Source organism: Erinaceus europaeus, chromosome 12, assembly GCF_950295315.1.
Source record: "Erinaceus europaeus chromosome 12, mEriEur2.1, whole genome shotgun sequence".
In the NCBI taxonomy this organism is placed as follows: Eukaryota; Metazoa; Chordata; class Mammalia; order Eulipotyphla; family Erinaceidae; genus Erinaceus; species Erinaceus europaeus.
In genome coordinates this window covers 9,997,971-10,021,249 of record NC_080173.1, presented here as the reverse complement: position 1 = coordinate 10,021,249, position 23,279 = coordinate 9,997,971, and the positions used below count along the sequence as shown (strand labels likewise).

At 50.5% G+C, this 23,279-nt stretch overlaps 1 protein-coding gene across 3 annotated transcripts in view; it reads left to right on the top strand.

The window, feature by feature from the left end:
- Window positions 1-23,279, top strand: part of SDK2 (sidekick cell adhesion molecule 2) — a 334,770-nt gene that overhangs the window by 307,012 nt on the left and 4,479 nt on the right. For 2 of the 3 annotated variants that reach the window (XM_060202671.1, XM_060202670.1), the window contains 4 exons: window positions 10,101-10,265; window positions 12,135-12,275; window positions 13,325-13,463; window positions 16,735-16,861. In XM_060202671.1, the coding sequence (XP_060058654.1) occupies window positions 10,101-10,265; window positions 12,135-12,275; window positions 13,325-13,463; window positions 16,735-16,861 (572 nt within the window). The remainder of the gene's footprint in view (window positions 1-10,100; window positions 10,266-12,134; window positions 12,276-13,324; window positions 13,464-16,734; window positions 16,862-23,279) is intronic. The other variant, XM_060202672.1, reaches the window with a different exon arrangement.

The following is a 23,279-nucleotide window of genomic DNA, read 5'->3' as shown; positions in this document are numbered from 1 at the left end:
CAGTGTAAGGATCCCAGTTCAAGCCCCCGGCTCCCACCTGCAGGGGAGTCGCTTCACAGGCGGTGAAGCAGGTCTGCAGGTGTCTATCTTTCTCGCCCCCTCTGTCCTCCCCTCCTCTCTCCATTTCTCTCTGTCCTATCCAACAACGACGACATCAATAACAACAATAATAATGACCACAACAGTGATAAAAAAACAACAAGGGCAACAAAAAGAGAAAAAAAAATGGCCTCCGGGAGCAGTGGATTCATGGTGCAGGCACTGAGCCCCAGCAGTAACCCTGGAGGCAAGAAAAAAATTAAAATAATAAAAATAAATGAATACATTTAAATTAAAAAAAGATGGGTGGAGGTAGTTAGCATAATGGTTATGCAAAGAGATTCTCATGACTGAGGCTCCAAAGTCTCAGGTTGAGTCCCCTCACCACCATAAACCAGAGCTGAGCAGTGCTCTGGTAAAAGAAAAAAAAAGACAGGAGTGGCATCTGGCTCACCATGCCACCCCCAATCAGCACCACAAAAGGCAGATGTTGGCTTTAGATAGCCTAGCTACACCCCCCCCCCTCTCTCTCTCTCTCTCTCTCGCTCTCTCCCTCCCTCATATATGTGTGTGTGTGTGACTTATTATTTTAGTTGTAATATATTTAGAAATAAAGCAAATATTTCAACAATATAAGCAGATTGGGCCAAGCTGATTCCTATACCTTGGGAAGTTATGGATGTATGTTATTTTTCTTTCTTTTTTTTTTTTTTTTTAACCAGAGCAGTGTTCAACTCTGGCTTATGGTGGTGCAGGGGATTGAACCTGGGACTTTGGAGCCTCAGACATGAGAGTCTGTTTGCATAACCATTATGCTATCTATCCTCCGCCCAATGGATGTATAGATAAATCCTTTTTTCTTTCTTTTTTTTTTTTTTTTTTTAACCAGAGCACTGTTCAGCTCTAGCTTATGGTGGTGGGGGATTGAACCTGGGACTTTGGAACCTCAGGCATGAGAGTCTGTAGATAAATCCTATAGACTTTGGAATTTACATTATAATCTTCCTTTTTTCAATTTTTATTTTTTTCCTTTTGTTGCCCTTGTTGTTTATCATTGTTGTTATTATTATTGTTATTGCTGTCATTGTTGTTGGAAGGGACAGAGAGAAATGGAGATAGATGGGGAAGACAGAGAGGGGAGAGAAAGATAGACACCTGCAGACCTGCTTCACCGCCTGTGAAGTGACTCCCCTGCAGGTGGGGAGCCGGGATCTCAAACCGGGATCCTTATGCCAGTCCTTGCGCTCTGTGCCACATGTGCTTAACCCACTGCACCACAGCCCAGCTCCCACATTATAATCTTTCTTTTAAAAACATCCATAAGTTGGGGGCCAGGTGGTGGAGCACCTAGCTGAGTGCACATATTACAATGTGCAAAGGCCCAGGTTCGAGCCCCTGTCCCCACCTGCAGGGGGAAAGCTTCTCAAGCAGTGAAGCAATGCTGCAGGTGTGTCTGTCTTCTCTCCTTCTCTGTCTCCCCTCTCCTCTCAATTTCTGGCTCTATCCAATAAATAAAGATAATTTTTTAAATCCCTAAATTAATTAAACTGAATATACCCTTCCAGACATAGATAAATTTATGTTTTCCATACTTTTTCTGGGGACAACAAAAATTACTAACTCACGATTAATTACTCACAAGTAGTTTCAAAATCGATAGCTACACAAAATAGTCCGGAGACTAAAAAAAATTGCCTCTAAATCATCTACACCTTCAATAAATCATATTTTTTTAAAATATTTATTCCCTTTTGTTGTCCTTGTTGTTTTATTGTTGTAGTTATTATTGATGTCGTTGTTGTTGGATAGGACAAAGAGAAATGGAGAGAGGAGGGGAAGACAGAGAAGGGGAGAGAAAGACAGACACCTGCAGACCTGCTTCACCACCTGTGAAGCGACTCCCCTGCAGGTGGGGAGCCGGGGGCTCGAACCAGGATCCTTACTCTGGTCCTTGTGCTTTGCGCCACCAGCGCTTAACCCTCTACGCCACCACCTGACTCCCAATAAATCACATTTTAAAAATGCATACTGTTAAGAAAAAAAAATGCATACTGAGCCATCATCTAGACATGTAGATAATTTTATCGTATGCGTAACTGCTACATTTTCAAGTAATTTATAATAATTAAATGAGGGAGCCGCGTGGTGGCACACCTGGTTAAGCACAGATAGTACTAAGTGCAGGGTAGGGGTAGGGTGGTAGATAGCATAATGGTTATGCAAAGAGACTCTCTTGCCTAAGGCTCCAAAGTCCCAGGTTCAGTCCTCCGCACCACCATAAGCCAGAGTTGAACAGTGCTAAAATAAATAAATAAACAAACAAACAAATAAATAAATAACTGGAGCTTAAGAATCCATGTAAGGATCCCAGTTCAAGCCCCTGGCTCCCCACCTGCGAGGGGGGGTCACTTCACAGGCGGTGAAGCAGGTCTGCAGGTGTCTTATCTTTCTCTCCTCCTCTCTCTCTTCCCCTCCTCTCTCCATTTCTCTCTGTCCTATCCAAAAAAAAAAAAAAAATGGCCACCAGGAGCAATGCCACCACCCAGCCCCACCAGCAGTAACCCTGGAGGCAAAAGAAAAAAAAATGAAATGATCAATTGCGTATTCCCTTTAGAGTGGTAGCCAAAGTGCTACTTGATATGACAACAAAGTTATTTCTTCAAGATGGACTTGTGGGTAAAAGGCAACCTTTCCCTTTGTATAGAAGTGGATTTAGTATTATACCTGTAGACAGGATCAATGAAGTCATAGCAGATAAGGAAAAAAATGGAGGGAAGAAAAGCCTATTGACAGCAGGTCTCACAAAGATTGCGCACCGGTCTAATAGCCCAGTGCCCCACCTGCATATGGTGCCCCTCTTTTTTTGTTATCACCGGGGCTTCATCAATCTGGGAAAACTTTTTTAGTTATTAGGGAGCTGGAGGTTGGGGAACAATGCAGAACTGAACCTTCCCATAGTGCTGTGGACGCCGGGCTTCAACCTGGGCCTCGCTCAGTCCCTGCCATGTGATGACAAGACAGGGACCCTCCCCACTGAGCTCTCTTGATGGCCTTTTAAGAGCTGTCTCTGGGGGCCAGGTGGTGGTGCACCTGGTTAAGCGCACACACTACAGTGCGCAAGGAACCAGGTTCAAGCCCCTGGTCCCCACCTGCAGGGGGAAAGCTTCATGTGTGGTGAAGCAGGGCTACAGGTGTCTCTCTGTCTCTCTCCCTCTCTATCGCCCCTTCCCTTCAACCCTTCAATTTATCTCTGTCTCTGTATAATAAAAAATAAATTAATTTTTAAAAAAAGTTAGAAAAAAAATTTATAAAAAATAAAATTAAATTAAATTAAATTAAATTTAAAAAAAGAGCCGTCTCTGCCATAATGGCTGGCTGGTCAGTCACGTAACTTTACCAACCTTACCTGTCAAGCCTGAAATCAAATCATGAGAGCTTCCGAAGCCATCAGGAGATGAGCCCTGATAAGCAGCCCCGTTCCCCCACTCCTGTTTCACCGTCTCCCTGACACCTGCCTCTCCGGCTCCCCTTACCCACAGGGCCTTCAGCCACTACCAGCTCCCAGTGTTGCTAGGCTCCTGGGTTCACCAGCAGTGCCAGGGTGCAGAGAGCTGGAGGCTTGCTCTTAGAATTCCCTGGATCTGCAATTCGAAGATTAAAATCAAAAGGAAGGGATGAAGGGAGGGGACCAGGTGGTGATGTACCCATTGGAGTGCACATGATATAATATATAAGGACCCAGGTTCAAGCTCCCAGCCCCCACCTGTAGGGATCAGGCTTTACGAGCAGTAGAGCAGGGCTGCAGATGTCTCTCTGTCTCTTTCCCTCTCTGTCTCCCCCTTCCCTCTTGCTTTCTCTTTGTCTTTATCCAATAAATAAATAAAATATAAAAAAGAATAATCAGGGTCCAGGCAGTGGTGCACCCAGTTAAGTATACATATTACCAAGCATAAGGACCCAGGTTCAAGTCCCCACTCCCCAACTGCAGGGGGGGGGTCTGCTTCATGAGCAATGAAGCAGGTCTGCAGGTGTCTTTCTCTCAATTTCTCTCTGTCATATCTAAACAAAAAAAATTAGAAAGAAGAAATGGCTGGGTGGCAGTGCACCTGGTTGAGCACACATACTCAAGGATCGGGGTTCGAGCCCCCAGTCCCAACCTGCAAGGGGAATGCTTTGCAAGGGTGAAGAAGTGTTGCAGGTGTCTCTCTGTCTCTCCCTCTTTGTCACCCCTTTCCCTCTCAATTTCTGGCTGTATCTAGCCAATAAATAAAATAAAGATAATAAAAAATCTTAAATAATTTATTTTTAAAAAATTAGAAAGAAGAAGAAGGAAACAGTAGCCACCAGGAGTGGTAGATTCATAGTACTGGCAATAACCCTGGTGGCAATAAAAAATAAAAGTAAATATAATTTTTAATTGATCCATTTAAAAAGGAAAAGAGAGAAAAGAGTTTATTCCTGCACAAATAGCAGATCATACCAGGAAGCAGGCATGTCAGTGTTTGATCTTATAATGGGGGGTCCTGATACACCCCAGTGACAAATCAATACCTGGGAGTCAGTAAGTACTCGTAGTCTCACCAGCAAAGAGTTAAAACCCTGGTGGTTCCAGGAAGTCCATACCACCTGCCGTTAGCCTGGTAGTTGCAGCCCTGTCAAGCGAGAATCCAGAAGCTCAGATCCAACGTGTAGCTGAAAGGTGCATGCAGGGCTGGCTCTCTGCCCACTCCAGATGGTTCCTCCCTGGCCCTCAGTGCCAGCTGCCGGGTTGGCCAGGAGACCAGGGCCCCCGCCTGCAAATTCCACCCAAGTTGGCCCAGTGGGGTGCCAGGCTGTGGAATGTTGGCTCAGCACTGAGCTCTGTTGCTTTTTCCTGCAGTGCCCTGGAGGCCCAGCATGGGGCCTGATATTCCAGATTTTGGGGGTTTGGGGTGTGATGCACCCAGGTGGAATCAAGGGCTGAGCATAAGAAAAGGGAGCATGGGGGTCAGGTGGTAGCGCAGCAGGTTAAGCACACATGGCACAAAGCGCAAGGACCGGCGTAAGGATCCCAGTTCAAGCCCCCGGCTCCCCACCTGCAGGGGAGTCGCTTCACAGGCAATGAAGCAGGTCTGCAGGTGTCTATCTTTCTCTCCCCCTCTCTGTCTTCCCCTCCTCTCTCCATTTCTCTCTGTCCTCTCCAACAATGAACAACATCATCAACAGCAATAACCACAGCAAGGGCAACAAAAGGGGGGAAAATGGCCTCCAGGAGCAGTGGATTCATGGTGCAGGCACTGAGCATCAGCAATAACCCTGGAGGCAAAAAAAAAAAAAAAAAAGAAGAAAAGGGAGCATTTTGGGGACTCCCCCCCCCCCCAAGGGTGGGAACAGTGCCTGAAAGCTGGCGATGGAGTGGGGCAGGGAGGCAGTGAGGAGAGAATACTAGACTTGAGGAGCACTTGTCTCTCCATTTATGGGCTACATCTCTCTCGTCCATGCCCCTGAACTTGCTGTTGTCATAGGCAGGCATGTATGTAGCTCATGCCTAGTGCTGGGCAGAACCAGCTAAACAGCCTGCTTTCTTCTTCTTCTTTAATTTATATATTTTTTCCCTTTTGTTGCCCTTGTTTTTTTTTTTTTATTATTGTTGTTATTGATGTCGTCGTTGTTAGGACAGAGAGAAATGGAGAGAGGAGGGGAAGACAGAGAGGGGGAGAGAAAGATAGACACCTGCAGACCTGCTTCACCGCCTGTGAAGCGACTCCCCTGCAGGTGGGGAGCCGGGGGCTCAAACCGGGATCCTTACGCTGGTCCTTGCGCTTTGCGCCACCTGCGCTTAACCCGCTGCGCTACCGCCTGACTCCCAACAACCAGCTTTCTATCTCTGAGAGCAGACAGGCGTTGCTGACCAGGGAGGGATTCATTCCAGAGGGTTCCAGCCAGTAGACCCACCCACGCCAGCAGTAGCTGCCAGAGTGACAGTGTGGCATGCCGGCAATTTCTGATCTGTTTCCCAGGCCTTTCCTTTGTTACCGTGAGGGGCAGAACCAGGTTGGGGTGGGTGCTGGGAAAAGTGTTCAACAGCCCCAGCTTCTAGAAGGCAACATTAGTGGAGACTAAGTCCGCTCCAGCCCTCACGCACGCTGCTCCATCAGGGGACTCCGTGCTGAGGGCAGTCAGGCAGCTCCGAGCCCCTGGACAGCAGCGTCAGCTCTCCCCAAACCTCAGTTCCCTCATTTGAGACCCTTCCTTCTCACCTTCACTGTGGATATGTAAAGTGAAACCCAGGCAGCGCAAGATAGCATAATGGTTATGCAAAGAGACTCTCATGCCTGAGGCTCCATAGCCTCAGGTTCAGTCCCCCACACCACCATAAGCCAGAGCTGATCAGTGCTCTGGTTAAAAAAATATATATATATATATATACAGCTGGTGCACCTGGTAGAGCGCACATGTTACAATGCTCAAAGACCCGGATTCAAGCCCCCGGTCCCCACCTGCAGGGGGAAAGCTTTGCGAGTGGTGAAACGGTGCTGCAGGTGTCTCTCTGTCTGTCTCCTTCACTAGCTCCCCCTTCCCTCTTGATTTCTGGCTGTCTCTATTCAATAAACAAAAATAATTTTAAAATTTAAAAAAAGAAAGAAAGTGAAAAGTGAAACCCTTGGGGGAGAGCACACCCTGTTAAGCACACATAGTACAAAGCACAAGAACCTGTGCAAGGATCTGGGTTCAAGCCCTCCACTCCCCACCTGCAGGGGGGTGGGGGACGCTTCCCAAACACTGAGGCAGGTCTGCAGAAAGGTGAAGCAGGGCTGCAGGTGTCTCTGTCTCTTTCCCTGTCTATATCCCCCGTCCTCTCTATTTCTGGCTGTCTCTGTCCAATAAGTAAAGATGATAAAAATAAATAAATAAAATGGAAAGCATGGCCGCTGGGATTCATCTTGCCAGCACTGAGCCCCAGCAGTAACCCTGGGCAAAAAAAAAAAAAAAGAGAGAGAGAGAAGGAAGCCAAAGTCTTAAGCCCTGAAGGGCAAGCTGAGGCAAGTAGCCATCCACGTGCTCGGAAGCAGCTTTCCACAGACGAAAGAACCGCCTGGAAGGAAGCATGGAGGTGGCAAGGACAGCATGGGATTATGTCCAAGCCCTTTGCTCCCTGGTGGCAGCAACCAGGAGGTCCCATGGCCATTGGGTGATGGCCCTGGAGTTGTCATGAATGGAGGACCAGCAGTCACTGCACTGAGATTCTCCTACAAGTACTGGCCAGAGCCAGGCGGAGGCATACCTGGTTAAGTGCTCACATGACAGTGTGTCAAGGGCCCAGGTCCAAGCCCCTGATCCCCACCTGCAGGTGGAAAGCTTCAGGAGAGGTGAAGCAGGGCTGAGGGTATCTCTCTGTCTCTTTCTCTCTCTCTCTCTCTCTGTTCTTCTCTCTCTCTCTTTTTTAATATTTATTCCCTTTGGTTGACCTTGTTGTTTTATTGTTGTAGTTACTGATGTCGTTGTTGGATAGGACAGAGAGAAATGGAGAGAGGAGGGGAAGACAGAGAGGGGGAGAGAAAGATAGACACCTGCAGACCTGCTTCACCGCCTGTGAAGCAACTCCCCTTCAGGTGGAGAGCCGGGGTTCGAACACCCTTGTTGTTTATCGTTGTAGTTATTATTGTTGTTGTTATTGCTGTCATTGTTATTGGATAGCACAGAGAGAAATGGAGAGAGGAGGGAAGACAGAGGGGGAGAGAAAGATAGACACCTGCAGACCTGCTTCACCGCCTGTGAAGCGACTCCCCTGCAGGTGGGGAGCCGGGGGCTCGAACCAGGATCCTTACACTGGTCCTTGTGCTTTGCTCCACGTGCGCTTAACCTGCTGAGCTACCCCCCGACTCCCTCTTTCCCTCTTCTTTCCCTCTCTTTATCTCCTCCTGCCCTCTCAGTTTCTTTCTGTCTCGATCAAATGAATAGACTCATGTATAATAATAATAGATAACTGCTGGCCTCTGGTTCATGTGACAAGGGGCCTATCCCAGACCGGGCGGTTTGCACTTTGGGGTGCTAAATCAGCCCCCCCACTAGCACTGGAGGAAGGAGGGGCAGCTTACCTTCATTCAACAGCCAAGGAACCCCACAGTGAGCCTCGGGCTGGGGCCCTCTCCAGCCTCCCCACCCAGAGGAGGTGATGGGTGTGGTGGACACCTCGACAGGGCCTACCTCTTCTCTGGCCAGGACAATGTGTCCTCCATATCCTTCGGAATGAGGCAGAAGTGACCCACGGAGGCCAGGTTGTAGGAATCACAGACAAAGGGAACTTTGAGGAGCCCCCAGAATGGGGTATCAAGAATGTTGAGGAACCCTCTCCAGCACACTCAGCTCCTTCCTCTGCTAACTACGCACGGGGCGGGGGGGGGGGGTGAGTTAGGGAAGGGCCCCATCAAATGCAGACAACTTGACCAGACCCTCTCAGGTACTTCAACCCTCCTGCAGTTGTTGTTTTTTGCCTCCAGGGTTATCAGTGGGATTCAGTGCCTGCACTATGAACTCACTGCTCCTGGAGGCTATTTTTTTCCCTTTTGTTGCCCTTGTCGTTTATCATTGTTGTTGTTATTGCTGTCGTCATTGTTGGATAGGACAGAGAGAAATGGAGAGAGGAAGGGAAGAAAGAGAAGGGGAGAGAAAGGTAGACACCTGCAGATTTGCTTCACTGCCTATGAAGTGACCCCTCTGCAGGTGGGGAGCCGGGGGCTTGAATCGGGATCCTTGAGCCGGTCCCTGCACTTTGTACCATGTGCACTTAACCCGCTGCGCTACCGCCTGACTCCCTCCCCTCCCCCACAGTTGTTCTTAAAACACAAACAAGGGGCCGGGTGGTGACGCACCTGGTTGAGCTCACATGTTACAATGCACTAGTAGCCGGGTTCGAGCCCCCGGTCCCCACCTACAGGGGGAAAGCTTTGCGAGTGGTGAAGCAGTGTTGCAGATGTCTCTCTCCCTCTCTATCACTCCCTTCTCTCTTGATTTCTAGCTTTCTTTATCCAATAAATAAATAAAGATAATTTTTTAAAAATAACACAAACCTCTACTTTTTTGGGGGGTCTGATTCTACCATTGTGCATGTTTGAATAGGAGAGAGATTCAGGAAAAAAAGGCCTGATTAAGGAGAAGAGGGTCTACCCATGTGATGAAAGTATAGACAGACACTTAGAATGACATTGCCGTCACTTTTAGTGGCATGGAAGACAGAGTCTGTTAAGTTCTGGCCCACACATGCTAAGGTGGTGAATCTCTTTCCCTGAATGCTGGTATTAGGTTGGTTGTGACAATATTTTCTGCATGTTGTATGTCTTTACAATACTTTCAGACATTCTAGGGGGGCCAGGTGTGACACACCCAGTGGAATGCACACATTACAATTCAGAAGGACCCAGGTTCAAGCCCCTGGTCCCCACTTGCAGGGGACACATTTCATGAGTCATGAAGCAAGTACTGCAGGTGTCTGTTTCTCTCCCTCTCAATCTCCTCCCCATTAATGTCAATGTCTCTCAGTCCTATCAAGTCAAGAAAGGGGGGTGGGGAGCTGTAGTGAGTAGTGGATTCATGATGCAGGCACCAAGCCCCAGCAATAACTCTGGTGGTGAATAGATATGTATTTTTTTTCAGATGTTCAATAAAAGGAATAAAAGGGCAAAATGGGAGCTGGGTAGTGGCACACCTGGTTGAGTGCACATGTTACAATGCGCAAAGACCCGGGTTCAAGCCCTTGGTCCCCACCTGCAGGGGGAAAGCTTGGCGAGTGGTGAAGTAGGGCTGCAGGTGTCTCTCTGTCTCTCTCCCTCTCTATTCCCCCATTCCCTCTCAATTTCTGGCTGTATCTACCCAATAAATAAAGATAATTAAGAAAAATATTAAAAGTGATAAAATGCTTCACAAAAGCATCTTAAAAAAAAAAAAAAGCCCTGAGAACTTTCTAGATGCCAAGGACTGGCGATCAAGTGTTGACAAGGTAACCAGGGTTCTGCTTTGGGGGGATAAGTGAATATGGAGCTGGGTCTTCCCTCAACAGCACCTCTGTCTGTGTGCTCTTGCAGATGAAGGGCTCTGGGATGTCCTCATCAAAGACATCCCCAAGGAGGTGACCTCCTACACCTTCAGCATGGATATCCTGAAGCCAGGTGTGAGCTATGACTTCCGGGTCATCGCCGTCAATGACTACGGCTTTGGCACACCCAGCAGCCCCTCCCAATCTGTGCCAGGTACTGTGGAGTGAGACCAGGGGCCCATCATAGAAGACACTGGACACAGAGTCAGGATGATGGGGGGAAGAGCACAGACAGATCCGGGTCCCTTCTGTTCTCTGGAGCAGTGGGCCCTCAACTGGGGCCTGAGTCAGTTTTCAACTCCAGAAGATGCTGGGGTCATGAATCTTTGGAGTTCCTTTCTGAGGACTCTATAAGTCCCGGGCAGGGAGCCCACAGATATAAGGGCTTGAGACGAGAGCTTTCGTGAAATCATCACCCAGGAGATTCCAGGGTGCCAGGCCATAAACTGCATGTTTCCATAGAAACTGCCCCAAAAGGCAGACATGATAATACAACCTGGTCCTCCTAGCTGAGCAGTGCCAGATGAGTAAGAACTCTAGCCATTCCCCCCTTCCGCTCTCCTCTACTTTTTCTCCCAGCACATTTCCAAGCCCAAACATCTAAATACATGACCCCAGACCTAATCATTGACTGCTGTTCAGACCAAGGTCCCTGTCCTCAGGCAGGAATGTAGCTCATAATTTCCACTAGCAGGGGCCCGGAGGTGGCACACCTGGTTAAGCACACCTGTTACAATGCACAAGGACCCAGGTTCAAGCCCCTGGTCCCCACCGCAGGGGGGGAAGCTTCACAAGTGGTGAAGCGGGGCTATAAGTATCTCTCTGCCTCTCTCTCTTCCCTCCCTCTCTCAATTTCTCTCTGTCTCTATCCAATAATGAATAAATACATAATTTGAAGAAAGAATTTCTACTAGCAACCATGTTTCTTTTTTTTTAACTTCTTTATTGGGGAATTAATGTTTTACATTCGACAGTAAATACAATAGTTTGTACATGCATAACATTTCTCAGTTTTCCATATAACAATACAACCCCCTCTAGGACCTCTGTCATTTTTCTTGGACCTGTATTCTCCCATCTCACCCATCCACCCCATAGCAACCATGTTTCTAAGACCCAGCCATCTCCCATGTGTTCTCACCCTCACCTAGAAGGACAGAACTGAGTCTAGGGAGAGAAACACTCGATGAAGGAGGTAAGACAGCCAATTCTTCACCAGACAGCGGGTGACTTGGTGCTTCCTGGTGCAAAGAGCGCTGTCCTGGGGACTTGGGAAGTAATAGACTTCTTCCTGGAGTCTGTTACTTGTTTTCTGCATCCAGAGGAAGATTTGGTACTAACTAAACCCAGACCCGTAGCTGGTCAGGCAAGCACTTTGTTAACAGACATTTAGGTCTGCCTATTAAGGTAGGCTTTGAACTCTCAGGAAACTGTAGCAAGGAGGCCGGGCAGTGGTGCACCCAGTTAAGCGCACATAGTACTAAGTTCAAGGACCCATGCAAGGATCCGGGTTCAAACCTCCAGCTCCCCACCTGCAGGAGAGACGCTTCACAGCAGCAAAGCAGGTCTGCAGGTGTCTTATCTTCCTCTCTCCCTCTCGATTTCCACTTCTGCTCTCAATTTCTCTCTGTCCTATCCTATACAATGGGAAAAAATGGTCACCAGGAGCAGTGGATTCATAGAGCTAGTACTGAGCCCCAGAGGTAACACTGGAAACAAACAAAACAAAAAAAAAAGGAAGGAAGGAAATACAGCAAACACACCGTCACCCCTCTGCCCATCTCTGTCCTAGGCAGACATCACTAATCAATGCCAGCTCTCTTTCCTCAGTGAGTCCAGAAGTAGTCCCAGAGCACATCCCCTCCAGCTAACACTTAGATGAAACTATCCCCCTAGCCTGCCTCATGTTAGCTTCTGCCTCATTTAGAGGGCACAGGGTGGGGTCCCAGCTCCAATGGGAGGTTAGGAGGCAAGGGGAGGGGTTCCTATACCCTGGACCTGACACCCCCATCCATGTTCCCAGCCCAGAAAGCCAACCCATTCTATGAGGAATGGTGGTTCTTGGTGGTCATCGCCCTGGTCGGCCTCATCTTCATCCTGCTGCTGGTTTTTGTGCTCATCATCCGGGGCCAGAGCAAGAAGTATGCCAAGAAGACGGACTCAGGTGAGCTGGTGCCCAGCCCCGCTGGCCGAGTCCAGTTTCACGCTGTCTACAGAGCTGGCTGCTGCGGGGGATGTCTCTCCTACTTTGTCAGGTGGAGTGGCCTAGTGTTCCTGCACACTAGCTCTACCTCCAGGTATGGCCTCAACACTGATGACGACAACAACAACAAAAAGCAGGCCAAGGAGACAGCCTAGTGGTTAGCAAGAAGATTTTCAAGCTAGAGGCTCCAGAGTCCCAAGTTCAGTCCCCAGCATCACCATCAGCCAGAGCTGAGCAGTGGTCTGGAAACACACACCAGGGATGTGGCTCAGTTGTTGAGTGCATCCCTTGCATGTGTTTGATCCCCTCCCCCCACACACACACACACCAAAAAAGAGAGAATAAAAAGAGAAAACAACAGAAGAACGACAGGGTCGGGGCTCAGATAGTTAGAGTGCAGGACTTGCAGTCGTGAGGCTGTGGGTTCCATGTCTGAGATCACATGTGCCAGGATCCTCTGATCTTTTTCTCCCCCTCTTGTAAAATTAGTAAGTTAATTTAAAAATAAAGAAAAAGGGGCTGAGAGGGTGACTTAGCAGTAGGGCACCTGCCTGTTACCCAGGAGGCCCTGGGTTTGAGCTGTCATCACAGGAGAGCAACAGAGATAAAAACAACACACACACACACACACACACACACACACACACCATACACTGTCCAAACAGAACTCTGTGAGCGGCAGAGTGATGCTTTACACTTTCTCTAACTCACTCTTTCATTAAAAAAAAAAAAAATTGAAATAGAAGCCAGGGAGGTTGGCTCAGCTGGTAGAGGGTAAAGACTCTTATGATTGAGTTCTGGTGTCACAGGTACTAGAGTGACACTGTCCTCCTCTCTCTCTCTCTCCCTCTCAAAACACAAAGTTCCTTTGTCACATATCAAACAACTAGAATAAACTTAAAAATCAACAAAAAAAAAAAAAAAAAATCTGGGCCAGGAAGGCATCTCTGTGGAAGGGAGGCCATCAGGTCTGAAGGGCCAGAGTGAGTGACCCGTGTCACCTCCCGCAGGAAACAGCGCTAAGTCCAGTGCTCTGGGCCACGGGGAGATGATGAGCTTAGACGAGAGCAGCTTCCCTGCCCTGGAACTCAACAACCGGCGCCTCTCTGTCAAGAACTCCTTCTGCCGGAAGAACGGCCTATACACCAGGTACCAGCCCTTGGCCTGGGGAAGGCGGGTGGAGATTGGGGGGGGGGGGGGCAGTGGTGCCCAGGGGACGGTCTCCAGCTAAAGCATGAAATGTGTGCTTGGGCTCTGAGAACCATCAGCGAAAGGACCACAGGAGCTGCTGCCTGGGGAGGCTGTGCAATGGGTCTGCACCTACGGTGACAGACTCCAAACTGCTGGCGTTGTTGTGTAAACTAGAGGAGAAATGGGCCTGGCAGAGACAGGCCGCCATCCTAGGACAACTTTCTCCCACTCTGTCCCCAGTCCCCACTCTCAGCACTTCTCAAAGGAAACCTGAAAGAGCAGACGACCAGGACAGATCGAGACCAGCCCTCCACTTTCTTTTCACCCCTCTTTTTCTTTATTAGGGATTTAATATTGATTTACAAAATTACAGGATAACAGGGGTACAATTCCACACTGTTCCCACCACCAGAGTTCTGGATCCCCAGTCCCTCCATTGGAAGCTACAGCAGTTCTCCTAAGGTTGCAGATATGGGTTGACTGTTATTTCTACAACTATCTGTCTATATTTGTATATATTTGCCCTTTTTTTTTTTTTTTTTTGGTGGGGATGGGGCATCTTCCTTTCCAAGTCACACCTACACCTGTTGCTATTTCTAACCGTCTCTCCCTTTTTCCTTTTCTCTCTTCTGATAGAGTTGGAGTTCAGAGCCCTCTGGTCATCTTCCCCCTATCATTTCTCCCCCACTGGGAGTATGAACCAAAATTCTTTATGGGGAGCAGAAGGGGGAGGGTCTGGCTTCTGTAATTGCTTCTCTGCTGGACATGCGTTAGCAGGTGGATCCATACCTCCAGCCTGTTTCTATTTTTCCCCAGTGGGGCAGGGCTCTGGGGTGGTGAGTTTCCAGGACACACTGGTGAGGTCACCTGCACAGGGAAGTCAGGATGGCGTCATGGTAACATCTGAAACTTGGTGGCTGAAGGGCAGCAAGATACAAAGTGGGACCAAATGATTAATGAACAGGAAACAAAAAGTAAGAACACAGTAGATAAGAATGGGGATCTTGGGGGGTCGGGTGGTAGCGCAACGGGTTAAGCACACATGGCACAAAGCGTAAGAACCGGCATAAGGATCCCAGTTTGAGCCCCCGGCTCCCCACCTTCAGGGGAGTCACTTCACAGGCGGTGAAGCAGGTCTGCAGGTATCTACCTTTCTATCCTCCTCTCTGTCTTCCCCTCCTCTCTCCATTTCGCTCTGTCCTATCCAACAATGAATGACATCAACAACAACAATAACCACAACAAGGCTACAACAACAAGGGCAACAAAAGGGAAAAAAAATGGCCTCCAGGAGCAGTGGACTCATGGAGTTAGACAAAAATATTGTCCAAGAAGATGGTGTCAAAGTAGAGAAAAGGGCTAGAAAGTTGGGTTAGGGCAGAGAGTAGCTACCACTCTTGAGGGAAAAAAAAAATAGTCTGTGAGTAAAATTAACTGTTTGCCCCATCCGCCTGCCCCAGGGCCCATATATATTATATTTAGCACCAGAGCCTGTGTAGCCTCCGAGTCCCTATTGATCTGAGCTCGCAGTTCACGGCCACAACTAGGAACACTGCAGGCTGCACGTATTTCAGGACTGATCTTCCTCAAGTGCCATCCCCCCAGTTTCTTCTGGCTTCTGTTCACCCCCCCCCCAAATGGCCCCTCAAGCCCACTCCCCGTGGTGACCAGGTTGTCCACTGCCAAAGACGAGGGCAGCTGCTGGTATGCAGGGGACCCTTCACCTGACGTGACCTGGAGGTTTTATACTCCCGAGAGCCTGGGAGAGTTTGGGAGGCTGTGGGCCTGGGTTCCGGCTCAGCCTTATTAACATTCCTGGCTCCTCGGCAGTGACACAGCAACAGAAGACAGGCCTCTCCTGGGCGGTGCAGTTCACAGAGCCTCTCTGTCTGGTCCTGCGGGGAGCAGCGCTGTGTGTGTGTTCAGCAGGGGGATGGGTGGGGGGGTGGCAGGGAGCGAGGGCCCCCTAAGGCCGAGCTCTCATTCCCCACCAAGTCCAACTTCCCAAAGAAAGAGCCATTTGAGGCCACAGTGGCAGGCCCAGTATGGCCACCGCCCCCTCACCAGGCTGGCTCCAGGGCACTGCCACATGGGACAAGAGGGTGTTTGACGGCAAGCCTGGCTGTCTTGCCCACAGTGTACACATGGGGGGGCAGCGTGTCCCCAGCACTACTGTGTCTACACAGGAGTCCCATCTGCACCCAAACAGCCCCGGGTTTGGTGGCCTGTCCACCCCACTCACTCACGCTGCTGTAGCGAGACCGCCTTAGCCTGGGGTCACCACCCCTCCTCCTCCTTCTCCGAATCCTCCATGGGCCTGTCTGATCTGCTAAGAAGCTGCTGCTGGTACCAGCAGCGTTTGATCTTTGAGTATCTGAGACTTAACTGGGTTGACGGGAGTGAAACCGCCCGCAGACACAGCGTGGGGGGGTAGTGCTGGTCCTGAATTCCCAGGCTGCAAGGTTGTTCTGCAGCAAACTGGGGGTGTCCCAGAGCAGACGGCTACAGTTCAGGGCCATAGTTCCAGAGAGCTCCATGGAGCTGGGAAGGCAGAGCCTGGGTGCCGGGAGACCCAAATAGGCAGTCATGGAAGTCCCCAGTCCCCCCACTTGGTGTCCCCACGAGGCCTCCCGTGCTAGCTGTCCTCACCCTGCCCACAAACTTAGGTACCCCGGTACCCCACTGGCCATGCACTCAGTGTCCTGGTGCTCCTTCATGAGTCAGGCCTTGGACTCTCCAGAAACGTGTGACTTTCTCGCTGGTTTGGCATCAAGGTAGGGTTGAGTGATGTCACTCACCCACCCACTCCAGAAATGGTTCAGATCAGTGGTCGTACATTTCTCAGGTGCCCTCTGTGAGTTCTGTGACTGCGTGAACATGTCTGCAGCCCAGGCTCACAGAAGGTAGATTCAGCCAGGCTCAGCAGGCCTGGGAGATGCCTTGTAACTTGCCTGCATAGGAGTCCCAGTGCCTAAGCTTAGGGCTCTTTCCCAGCCTGCCCACCATCCCTGGCTAATTCAGGACCTTGGTCCTGGCCCGTCAACCCCTACCCTCTCCCCTAGAAGACCCCCAACCCAAAGACCCTCACTCTCAGGCCCCAGACTGTGAAGCTCAGACACAGAAGAAGGATCAGAATGGGGGGGAGGCCCTGCAGGCTTGAACCCCCCCTCCACACACACACACATACACTGAGTCTCTCCCCCAGCCTCACACCCCCTCCTCTTTCTAGGTCTCCTCCCAGGCCCAGCCCAGGGAGCCTCCACTATTCTGATGAGGATGTCACCAAGTACAATGACCTCATCCCAGCAGAAAGCAGCAGCCTGACCGAGAAGCCCTCAGAAGTCTCCGACTCTCAGGTGAGCCCTGGGGGAAGGAGGCATGTGTCCCCAGGGAGGGACAAGGGGCAGCCCCTCACAGTGTGCTGGCCGGGGCAAGGTGACCCACCATATACCTCTTACTTCCTTGCCTTTCTCAGGGGCAGAAAGGCAAAAGGGTCCCCCCCCAAAAAAAAAAAAAAACTCTCTAAAAGTCGCACCTTCACATCTCTGATTAAGAGTCTGCACCCTAGAACCTTAACTTCACATCTAAGATCCCCCAAGTTACATGGTCCCTTGGACTTACAAGAGTCACCCCACTGCTCAGCCACTCGGGAGCTCTGGCTGCTGAAGGAACTTTAAACCAAGGGGAGGGAGACCAACACTGTGGCCAGGCTTTGCAGAACCTCAGGACCATTCAGCTGTGGTGGTTAGGATCAGACAGATGCCAAACCTGGACTGCGTCCCCAGAGGCACAGGACAGGAAGCAGCATGGCATTAAGCTCAGCGTGGATGGTGACTGATGGGGGCTGAGTTTGAATCTGAGTCTGCTCTCTGTGATCTGAGCCTTCTGAGTGTGGTCGGTAGCGGCTCCCAGACTCAGTTTCTCCACCTGTGGGATGGGCAGGGATAATAAGTAACAGACTTCTTCAGGGGGCCATGGGGGAGGACTTGCTGAGCTTAGGCACCGAGAAATTTAGCATGAAGCTAGCACACGGCCACCGTTCAGTGAGTGCCAACTCTTGTTTCATTTTGTTTGTCTTTTAAAAAGATTTATTTATGGGGGCCAGGTGGTAGTGGCACACTCAGTTAATCACACATAGTACTAAGTCCAAGGATCTGGGTTCGAACTCCCACTCACCATCTGTAGGAAGTACGCTTCACAAGCAGTGAAATAGGTCTGCAGGTGTCTATCTCTCTCCATCTTCCCCTCCTCTCTCAATTTCTCTCTGTCCTATCCAACAAAATGGAAAATCCACCAAGAGCAGTGGATTCGTAGTGCTGGCCCTGAGCCCCAGCAATAACCCTGGAGGCAGAGAGAGAGAGAGAGAGAGAGAGAAAGGAATGCAGTGGGAGGGCTTGAGCTCAGAGAGCCCAACGCTTTCTTTATTCACTACACCACCTCCAGGGATACATAAATGCCAACTCTTACACTAATGGTCAGTGCCTCCAGAAGACAGAACTTTCCAGAAGCTGCCCCCAGGTGGGCTCAGTGGCACTCTATCCTGGGCCATAGGAAGAGGGGGGCTGCGTGCATTCAGTGACATGAAGCTGTGTCCTCCCACCATGGCCCTCATGACTTTGGCCATGCCTGGTGGTTACTGAGAAGGGGTCATGAAAGGCCACAGTGCCCCACGCCCTGGAAGAGGACAAGAGGGAAGAGGGGCCAGCAGGAAGCAGGGCTGTGGGTACCAGCAGGCCGGGGAATTTGTGGCAGGGCCTCTCCCTCGTTGCTACGTAACCAGTGGGCTTGGCAGAGCAGAGAAGGCTGGAGGTTTCCACCTCAGCTCAGAGCTGGCAGGGACAGAGACCCCAACTTCTGCCTGGTTCACCCAGGTTAAGGCTCCTGGTGATGAACCCCAGAGTTGGGAATGAGCTTCTAGGCACTCCCCAGAGTTGGGAATGAGCTTCTAGGCACATAAAATTCAAAATGACAGAGGGGCTCCTTCGGCCCCTAGGACTGTAACGGTGGGCTCCTTGGCCCCTCCTCGCTGTGAAGAGAGCCAAGGCAGTGGCCAGCAGAAGGCATACTCCATGTTGCTCCTGACACGGGTGGGGTGCGCTGTGGATCCACGCTCACTGGCGGTGCCCTGGCCTTTCAGGGAGTTAGCCGAGAGCAGCAGGAAATTCCTGGCGTCTTTGCAGCACTTAGAGGTCATGCCGGCTTGTCTCTGGAGACCCTGCCCCCTCCACACCCCAGAACCAGGAGAAGATCCCTGAATCCAAGTCAGGAGCCTCCAACCTAGAAATTACTGGGATTAAGAGTCACCATCCCAGGTTGAGGAGACAGCATAATAGTTCCGCAAAAGACTTTCATGCCTGAGGTTCTGAGGTCTCAGGTTCAATCCCCAGCACCACCCCATTAGCTAGAGCTGAGCAGTGTTCTAGTCTCTTTCTCGGCATCTCTCTCTGTGTGTCCCTCTCATTAAAATAAATTTAAATATATATATACATATGTATATTTTAAAAAATAGTTACCACCCCAGGGTCTGGACAGTCGTGCACTCAGTTGAGTGTACACGTTACCATATGCAAGGACCCAGGTTCAAGCCCCTGCTCCCCACCTACAGAGAGGAAGCTTCACAAGTGTCGAAGCAGGCCTGCAGGTGTCTCTCTGTCTCTCTCCCTCTCTATCATCCTCTTCCCTCTTGATTTCTAGCTGTCTCTATCCAATAAATAAAGATTTTAAAAAAGAGAGAGAGAAAGAAAGAAAGGAAAGGAAAGAGAGTCACCATCCCAAGCTAGGTAGATTCAAGACCAAGTGTAGTTAGCAGCATAGATAAACAAATATGGTGGTCCTGGAGGTGGCACACTGGATAAGGCATTGGACTCTCAAGCATGAGGTCCCGAGTTCAATGCCCAGCAGCACGTGTGCCAGAGTGATATCTGATTCTTTCTCTCCTCCTATCTTTCTCATTAATAAATAATTTTTTTAAAAAAGAGAGAGAAGGGGAAGAGAGAGAAACAAAAATGCATGTTTGTAAAGTTATCTTCACACCATTTTTATGTGGTGCCAGATAATGAACCTAGGGCTTTGCACATGTGTGATGCCATGAGCTGCCCCACCACCACCACCAAGTCCTACTCTCTGTTTGTGATGCAGGGAGGGAAGTGAAGTGGCACACTGGGTTAAGCGCACATAGTACAAAGTACAGGGAGGCAGGCAAGGATCCTGGTTCGAGCCCCTGGTTCCCCACTTGCAAGGTGGGATCACTCATGAGCAGTGAAGCAGGTCTGCAGGTGTCTGTCTTTCCCTCTCTATCTTCCACTCCCCTCTCAATTTCTCTCTGTCCTACCCAATAAAATGGGGGGGGAATGGCCACCAGGAGCAGTGGATTCATAGTAAAGGCACCAATCTCCAGTGATAACCCTGGAAGCAAAAACAAAACAAATAAAAAATAGAGAAGTGAAAGAGAGGGGAGACAGCAAAGCATCCCGCATGGAGTCCCCATGTGCTGGTAAGGCCCTGTGCATAGTAAGACACGCAGGTTACCCACTGAACCACCCAACCTGAAGTTTTCCCCTTACGATCAGGATCACAACTCACATACTCCAAGAGCTGTAAAAAGATCAGACACACAGAGACACACAGGGGCAGGCATGGGCGTTATCTTTTCTTTTTTCTTTGTGCCTCCAGGATTTGCTGGGGCTTGGTGCCTGTACTACGAATGCACTGATTCTGGTGGCCATCTTTTTTCCATTGTTGTTGCTGTTATTGTTGTTGCTGGTGTTGTTGTCGGATAGGACAAAGAGAAATTGAGAGAGGAGGGGGAGACAGGGAGGGGGAGAGAAAGATAGACACCTATAGACCAGCTTCAACGCCTCCCAGGATCCCACCCCCCCACCAGCACAAATGTGTATGTGTCAGCCCTGCTTGAGTGTAAAGCAAGGATATACCCCCCCCCCCCCCATATTTAGCCTTCCTGCTTGGGAAGTTTTCTGCAGAACTAAGACACAGAAAGGCAGAGGGATCGTGACAGAGTCCAGAGTATCAGTGTGGTGGGGGTCAGACTCGAACCTGAGTCGTGCACTATCCAGATGAGCTGTTTCACTGGCCCTGCTTTGCTCAGAATCAGTCTCCAAGGGGCTGGAGGCCTCACAGGCCAGGCCATGGGTCTCAGCTATTCATCTGCTCTGCAGCCTTGCCGACCCCCAGGCAGTGAATTCTGCCTATGCCAAGTCAGACCACCCAGAACTTGCTTTCCAAACCTGGCAGAAGCCTGCCCTCAAGTTTTCCCTGTGATAGGACGATAAACACCAGAGTTCCTTATAAACAAACACACACGCTCTTCTCAGAGAACAGCCGTCATTTCTGTGGCTGAAGGGCTGGCTGGGTGGGTGGGTGGGCTGACTTGGCCGCCAGAGGGGACTGAGCCTAGGTTGGGGGCTACACCGGGCATCCAGGGGGCTGGAGAAGAAGGAGCTCCCAGACTAGGGAGCAGCGAGGGGTCGGGAGGCAGCACACAAAGGTTCAGAGAGGCTGGGGCTCGTTTGGTGGAATTTCTGAGAAGGCAACAGGGCAGCCTTCCAACTTGGCTTTCAAAATAAAAGCCCACATTTCATGGGAGAATGAGCGATGCTGTCCACACAGAAGTGAGTGTCCGTGGAGAAGAAACACCAAGTGGTGGACGTGCCCAGCTTTCAGTGTGTGGTGTCCCGGGTGTTCGGGAAGCCCTGGGAGAGCTGGTCTTGTGCTCCATAAGGTCCAGCCATTTATTCGAGGCTGCTCTGCACCCCCTGAGCCAGTGCTGTTACAGCTACTGACTGAGGAGCCGCTCGGGGGATGTGACCATGTGGTGTGGTGTGGCCTGGTATCCTCACGGCATGTACATAGATAAGCTCGAATTTTGCATTTCTCACTAAAATGTTGGCCCCAGGATAACTTCAGAGGGAGAGTGGAGAATACAGAGTTTCCTGTTTCTGAAGATGCAGAAGCTGATAAACCCCCCTGAGGAGTCCTGGTTGAGAGCCCCCTGAGGACTGCCTGGAAGAGGTGGCACTGTAGCCTGAGATCTGGGAGTATGGATAGGACTCGGTCCTGGACAGGAGGAGGCAGTGCTGGAGGGAGGTGTCTGTGGTCACCCTCTCTGCAGAGGGTATCTACTGTCTGTTATTGTTGGCCTCTAGTACTCAAGATGAGCAGGACAGAGAGAAATGGAGAGAGGAGGGGAAGACGGGGAGAGAAAGACAGACACCTGCAGACTTGCTTCACCATCTGTGAAGCGACCCCCCTGCAGGTGGGGATGGGGGGGCTCGAACCAGGGTCCTTACACTGGTCCTTGGGCTTCCACGCCACATGCACTTAAGCCCCTTAAAATTTTTCATTATTTTTTATTGATAAGATAGAGACAGAAAGAAACTACAATGGGAGTGGGAGGGAGAGGGAGAGAGAGAGAGAAACAGAGAAACACCTGCTACTCTACTTCACCACTTGTGAAGCTTTCCCCCTGCAGGTGGGAACCAGGGGCCTGAACCCAGGTCTTTGTGCGCTGTGACATGTGCAGTCAACCAGGTGCGCCACCACCTGGCCCCTGAATACAGGTCCCAATAGGTGCCTGGGCTGCCATTTCACAAAGAACAGTCCTGAGATATTTCCAGTTGTTAAGCAGCTGGAACCCAGAGTCCTGACAAAACAGTGGCAGTGGAGGGGGTGGGGGGGGGAGTTTGAGGGTTTTCCAGAGAAGAAGAGAGACATAGCACACACAGGCCCCCACCTCCAAGCCAGGAGGCTGCAGCCCCTGTAGGAGAAAGGGGCTGGGGCTGGGGCTGGGTCACAGGCAGACTCAGACCAGAGAGCCATAAGAAACCATAGGTGAGGGGCCCAGGTGGTAGCATAGCAGGTTAAGCGCAGGTGGCATGAAGTGCAAAGACTGGCCTAAGGATCCCGGTTCAAGCCCCCAGCTCCTCACCTGCAGGGGAGTCGCTTCACAGGCGGTGAAGCAGGTCTGCAGGTGTCTGTCTTTCTCTCCCCCTCTCTGTCCTCCCCTCCTCTCTCCATTTCTCTCTGTCCTGTCTAACGGCAAGGGCAGCAACAAAATGGAAAAAATGCCACCAGGACCCATTTGTAGTGCAGGCACTGAGCCCCAGTGGTTACCCTGGAGACAAAAAAAAAAAAAAGAAAGAAAGAAAGAAAAAAAAAAAGAAAAAGAAAAAAAGAAACCGTAGGTGAGAGCTTCCACTTCCATTCTCCCTGGGAACAACTGTACAGGATGACCACTCTGGGACTGTACATTCCAATTCCAACCAGGAGACAGGAAAGGAGGGGACCCACCACCCAGCCCAGGGTCTCAAGACCCTCCTCCAGCCCAGGACCGCACTCCCTACACACACACCCTCAAACAGAGTCTTCACAGTGCAGCCCAGCGCTGCAGAAAGGCCAAAGGCCTCCCTCCCTCTGCCCTCCTCTTGGCTTTCCCTTTGCTCTGGGGTCCTGCCAGCCCCTCCTTGTCCCCCTCGCCAGCCTGGCAGTGACTTGGGGGAAGCTGCTAGGAGGCCTGTGATTTGAGGGCCAGCCCAGGAGTGAAAGGCCCCCTTTGTGCCGCATTCATTTAGCCAGGGAAGTGACAGGATTGATAGCCCAAATGGGAGCCCCCCTCCCTCCTCTCCTGACTCTCTTCTCACCCCGCCCCCAACCAGAAAAGAAACAGATGCTGGAGATGGAGGAGGAGTAGGCAAGAGTGCCTTGGCTTTGGGGGTGGGGGAGGGGCAGAGCCTCAGCAGTGGGCTCCCAGCTCTCCCC